A 6,008-nucleotide genomic window follows, 5' to 3' on the forward strand; every position below is an offset into this window, starting at 1 on the left:
TTTACTCTAAGTCACTCTCTTTCCACCTTTCCTGAGCTGCTGTGATGCCATTTTTAGTATGTTACAGGGTTTTACATAACAAGCACTTTCCATTTCTATGTTTGCATCTGAAGCTGGCCAACGCTTGTCGCTTCTGGCATTCCCTTGAACTTTCAGTGCCTCTTTGGTCCTCCTTATGTACTGAATCTTAATAGTTCATTTTTTGGTAAACCCTCCTCAGGACAGTAATTTTTTAATCCCCATAGCAAACAGCCATTCTCCAATGACAGCTTCAATTTTCTGAAACACTGAGGCTACATTTCTTTTTAACTACGTGGTGAGATCATTCTTAAAGGAAATAATGCATTAGCCTGTTCAAAATGACCCTGGTTCCTACAGCTATTTCCTATTCTGAATTAAGGAGGTCATCTGAGGGAATTATGCTCCTTCTCTATACGTTTCTCTTGGGAGCATGAATAGTGAGGACAGTCCATCTGAAAACCATGATTTTCTAATGCTGCATAACAAAAATCACACCAGTGAGCCACATCAAAGCCATTGTCTGCAATCTGGCAGCTGAACACAGGCTGCTGCCTGTCTTTGGACCCAAGGTATTTGCCCAGTCTTTTGTTAGACCAAGTAATCTGTATGTATTTCCCTTTCAGTTGGCAACTTGTGAAATTAAGTGGTACATCAAATTATAGCCAGTGTGTCTTTTTCATTTTAGGTCTTCTTAATCTTATAATCCCTGGGCAACCTGATCTAGTGCATTTAGTGGTTCACAACCTTGCCTGTGGCAGCGGTGTTGGAACTACCTGTTCTTTAAGGTCCCTTGCAACCTAAGTCATCCTAGGATTTTATGGTTCTATGATTTTCAGTTTTCATTACTGTTTTGAAGTCAGTTCTACAAGTTATTAAATGCCTGTTATTATGAGCTGGTGAATTGAAAGCCCTTATCTCTTAGAAGAAAAGGTGCATATGCTGTGAGTTACTCTGCTTAAATATGAGCCGGTTACCTGAAACTACTCATTCCTTTTCCAGATCCTCCAAGATTTCTGATTTCTTTTTTTGTCCAAAACATTTAATTATTTTAATACAGTAGCCATCAAGACAGTCAGGTCTGATAAATTTGGAATTAAACGTTCAAACATGTTGAGAAAACATTTAGTGTCTAAGGTACTTTGTATCTGAAAACCTTTGATTTTCTTAGAGGTTTATCTTTTACATCTGGACAGTGTCTCAAGTAAATAACCAGATTTTCAAAAGACATCAGGAGACATCACATTTTTTAGCTTTGAATTCATCCACAGCGCACACTTCACAATCCCCTTTAGGCTTTATAAACATCTCTTTGAGTAACTCCTGAGCTCTTGTCCACGAATGAGGTACCACTATGTGCTCTCTTCCTGCCATACCTGACCTTCTGTTCTTCCAGAGCAGGTACACTGACTCCTCTACAAGGGTAATACTTCTCCTAAAGCACCAATAAAAGTGGTTTAGAATTTTTCTTTTAGACATTATGGGGCAAAAGACAAGAGATGCTCATATTCAAGGTATTTTATTTCAGCTAGGAGGGAAGATCTGCTACTCTATAAACCAAGTCTGTTTTCTGGAAATGAATTTATCCTCATTTCTCTATTTGAAACTCTTGAACTTTATACTAGTTAATTAAATACTCTTTTAGCCAGAAGGAGGGTGTAAACACAAGAGTGACATAACAGCTTGACTGACATAGAACATTCTCACTTCCAGTTTCCTGCTACATTAATAACTTAATCAAGTAACTTTGATATAAAAAACAAATAATAATAAAAAATTAGACAAGGACCCCAACCCTAACCAATCACATTGCTCATTGTGCAGTGCCACAGCCTCCTTTCAGGATAATCATATGCTCTTCTGTCAGCTAAACCTGACTGCTCATCTGAGAGGGTGGTGTAGCAGGTGGGAGGTGACAGGGGACAGTGGATGGGCTGGGCATCCTGCAGTGCTGTATGTGAATAGTGGGTGACTTGGGGATTTTTTGATGTGCTGGAGCTGGGGGTGGGTCTTTCCTTTGGGACTAGTGGGGAAACAACTTGAACACTGGCCCTGCAGCCACGTGTGCAGGAGGCTGAGTTCACTCCCACGAGGGGGAGTCTGGATGGACTGGATATCTTCACACGTGTGGTTTATCCAGAGATGACAGACAGGTTTGTGGGCTGGTGGTGTGCAGTCAGAGATGCAGTCAGAACTCCCTCCCTCCCTCCTTCTCTCTCTCTCTGTAGTCATGCTTAGGCTCCTGTACAGGAACCATCTGGACAGGGAAGACAAAGCCGCAAGAAGGCCCTGGAGGCTCAGCTGCTGGCAAAATACCAGCAGGTAGTCAGGGTTCTTAAGCAAACTCACTGCAGGGTCTTCACCACTGCGACACTGACAGGTATCACTGTTCAACAAATCACTGGCAAGGTGCTTCTTGCCCCTGGGGTGACAGGCAATTGCTGTCCCTTGGCCTCACTCTTCCTACATTGCTGCATAACACCTGCAAGTCACTCTCCAGCACAATATGTTAGTTCAAGGGCATTTTATTCAACTGTTAGACCATAGTGAGTAATTTGGCAAACGAGACAGCCCTTGCCATGCCAATATGGGACAGAAATTTCTGCTTTCACTTGACACTAACAGCAGCAGTAGCACGGGCAGGCGCAGACTGCTGTCTGCTTCTTCTCTTCATCTTCTTGTTCTTCTTCATTCTGGAGGGTGATGCCATGCGGTGGCTTTTTGGGGCAGCCCTGCCACGGTACTTGGGCCTGCTTCCCAGAAGGTGCTTGAGTATAGAGCTGCTCTTCACAGACATCTGCAAGTGCTGTGGAGAGATGCACTGTTGGTTGCTCTTCTTGGAAATCTTCCCAGCCATGTCCATGATCTTCTGTGTCACCCACTGCAGCACAGCAGCCAGGTAGACAGGGGCACAGGCTCCAAAGCGCTCAGCAAACTGGCCTCTGCGCAGCTGCCTCTCTATGCGGCTCACAGGGAAGAGCAGCCCAGCCCGGGAGGAGCGACTCTTTTTGGTCTTCACTTCCCGGCGCATGGAGGGCTCCCCAGAGCACGATGCCTCAGGCTCCATCAGCTCAGGCTCAGGCTCAGGCTCAGGCTCAGGCTCAGGTTCATCACAGACCTCATCTGTTCCAGGCATGCTGCTTGCTTCCATAGGTATATCCATGTCGTGCAGGCTCATCTTCCTGTGCCCTTGTCTTGCTTTTCCTGCCTGCTCTTGATGTATTTACTGGCCCTTCCTGGTGCCTTCTGTCTGCTCCACCTCTACCAGCCCAGTTTAGAGGTGTCGGTAGCTGGGTGGCCTCACGCACTCAGGCAAGTACCTCTCCACCAAGGCCGAGCTTCCCCGAGGAAGGGCTTCAGCTCAGTCCTTCTCCTCTGCAGGCTGAGATGCTGTGCTCTCCAGCCCAGTGGAAACCAGGGTACACCTTGCCTGGCAGGACCAATGGGGAAGGACTTTCCTCTGTGACCTCACCTCCCTGCTTGTGATGTCATCCCTGCTGGTACTGTCAATTGCAATGAGCTCAGGGACAACCTCTGCACCCAGCCCCTCCCATTTCACAGCATGACTGTACAAGGCCAAGCCAAAGTGCTGCCATTTAAAGAGAATCCCAACCTCTCCTCTTACCCTCTTTTCTTTTTCTAATTATCCATTGCGTACTTTCACATAAATCTCACACAAATCAAGGGATACTGCTGAAAGTGTTCATGGCAGCCTGATGAAATGCAGAGGCTGTTCCTGTCAAAGAAGGGTGGTAACAAGGAGTTGCTTTCTGTCCTTCCAGCAGAGGACCATGAATCGGGGTCTCTGACATGCATGATTTTCTCTTAAGCAACAGAAACTTCGTAACCTAATAAATGTTCAGATGGCAATATCTTAAACTTACATGGGATTGTACTTCCTAAATCTCCTTAGCGTAGTGAAATCTAATAGAAATCTGCCTCTACAAGTCATAGTCAACATTCCTAAGTTCATTCAATCCAAACAGCTCAGGTAAAAGACTAAATATGTTAGGAGTTTTCTGACATGACCACAGAACTTGCAAATACGTTCTTGAATTGCCACAAAAGTTTTCTATTAAGGCTGTCAGTAGTTTATAGCTGTTGGGAAGATAAAAGTCTGAAACTTAGTGTTTGTCTCAGCTTTCGTGGAACTGAGTCCACTTGTTTGTCAAGTTTTCAGAGTAAGTAAAAAGCGCTACAGTGAGACAGAAGAAAAGCAGTGCTGCTTCTCTGAAAAGAAAGCTGGGACTTGACCACCTGCTCCAGGAAAGTGAAATCCCATCCAATCTGGGGCATAAGGGTTAAAACTTCCTCTTCTACTAATCATTCTGGAAAACAAATACACAAAAACTATAACTTTTTTGATACCCTCAGTGATGGTTTTGGGGAAAAACGCTGCCACATATGAACATCTGTTACCTCTGGGTTGGCCTAGAAAGCAGAAGATGGCAGCAAGTATCACTGAGATCATGCATGGACAGCATCCATGGACAGCCCATTCCTTTATGATATTTCCAGTGGTTAATGTATGTACTACAAGCAGTTATAAGGAGAATACATAGAAGAAGAAAACACTATTACTCTGACCTCAAAGCTAGTGACTTCTGCCCTCAAACTTCTAGCCAATTTCTACTTGTCAATTAATTACATCCTTTTATTTTCTTTCTTTAACCCTTCCCCCTCATCCCCCTTCCCCCCCCCCCCCCCCCCTCCCTCCCTTCCTCCCTCCCTTCCTCATGGAGGAGTCAGCACTGTGAACCTACATGGACTGCGTTTCAAGATTTTCTTGCCTTGCTGCCTTGCTCTTTTTATGATCAGCTGGTTGAGGGAAGGGATTGTCCTGCTCTGTGTTGATGCAGCTTCACCTTAAGCACTGTGTTTGAGTGGCACAGCATCAGAAGGACATAGTACTATTAGAGAGTGTCCAGAGGAAGCCTGTGGAGATGGGCAAGGGTTGCTGAGGTCCCTTGGTTTGTTCAGCCCGGAGGAGATTGAGAAGAAGTGTCATGATTGCCTACAGCTTCCTTATAAGGGGAACATAAGGGCATGCAGGCAGGCTTTTTTCCTCTGGCAACAGTGGTAGGGCCTTAGGAAGCAGTGTGGAATTGCATCAAGGGAGGCTCAGGTTGGGTATCAGGAAAAGGTCCTTCACCAGAGTGCTGCTGAGCACTGGACCATAGTCATGGTTCCAAAATGCCAGAGTTCAAGGAGAGTTTGAACCATACTCTCAGACATGGTGCTTATGACTGGAGCTGAATTTGAACTAAAAACCTAATGAACCATTACAATTGAATATGAGTCTCACCTAGGAGACAGAACTGTTACATACTCACAGAAATTGGAAAGAATTGGCAAATATGTGTGAACAGACTTTAGTCCTGAATGGATTCAAATTGTTATTTCATCTAATGTGCAAAGAAGATAAGTTAAAGTTTGGGCTTCTCCACTGCCCCAATGAGTCTTTGCTTCCTCAGCGTAAAGTAGGGTGTCTTGGAGAATCATAAACTAAAATGTAGAGACTCTGACTCAGAGACTGAAGAAGAAACCTCCAAAGGCCACCACATCACATCCACCACACTTCACACCTAGGGCAAACTAAGCTAGATGAAATTTATATCAGAGCTATCATCAGTACAACACGCATAAGAAACTTCAGTGTTGAAAATCTATCTCTCTGTTCACTGAGGTGCTCCCAAGGTTATACAGCTATGGAATGTTTTCAGAGTTTGAAAGTAAACATGTAAAATAGTCCCCAGTTCTAGTTTAATTGCCTATTCCTCTCAGGGACCCTCTGTCATCATGTATGAAGATCTGGTCTTTTTTGTTGGTGGTGACAGAAAAATTCTCTTAATAATCTAAATATTTTCATATATTATGTAAGAGTTCTGATTTTTCAGTTTTATATGATGTTAATGTAAATAATTTATTAACAGATAAGTATTTTAGCTTTGGCAAAAGAGGCTGTTTTGGGATCATCATGGTAAAATGAA

General features: G+C 44.0%; 1 protein-coding gene across 1 annotated transcript; it reads right to left on the minus strand.

Moving 5' to 3' along the window:
- Positions 1 to 2,527: 2,527 nt before the first annotated feature.
- LOC107313874 (histone H2A.J-like) lies at positions 2,528 to 3,465 on the minus strand. Its single transcript, XM_015862550.3, has one exon. The coding sequence runs from the start codon at positions 3,194 to 3,196 to the stop codon at positions 2,627 to 2,629; it is 570 nt and encodes a 189-aa protein (XP_015718036.2). The 5' UTR covers positions 3,197 to 3,465; the 3' UTR covers positions 2,528 to 2,626.
- Positions 3,466 to 6,008: the final 2,543 nt, after the last annotated feature.

The sequence above is a fragment of the Coturnix japonica genome, chromosome 4 (assembly GCF_054131305.1).
Source record: "Coturnix japonica strain WE chromosome 4, WE-NBRP24, whole genome shotgun sequence".
In the NCBI taxonomy this organism is placed as follows: Eukaryota; Metazoa; Chordata; class Aves; order Galliformes; family Phasianidae; genus Coturnix; species Coturnix japonica.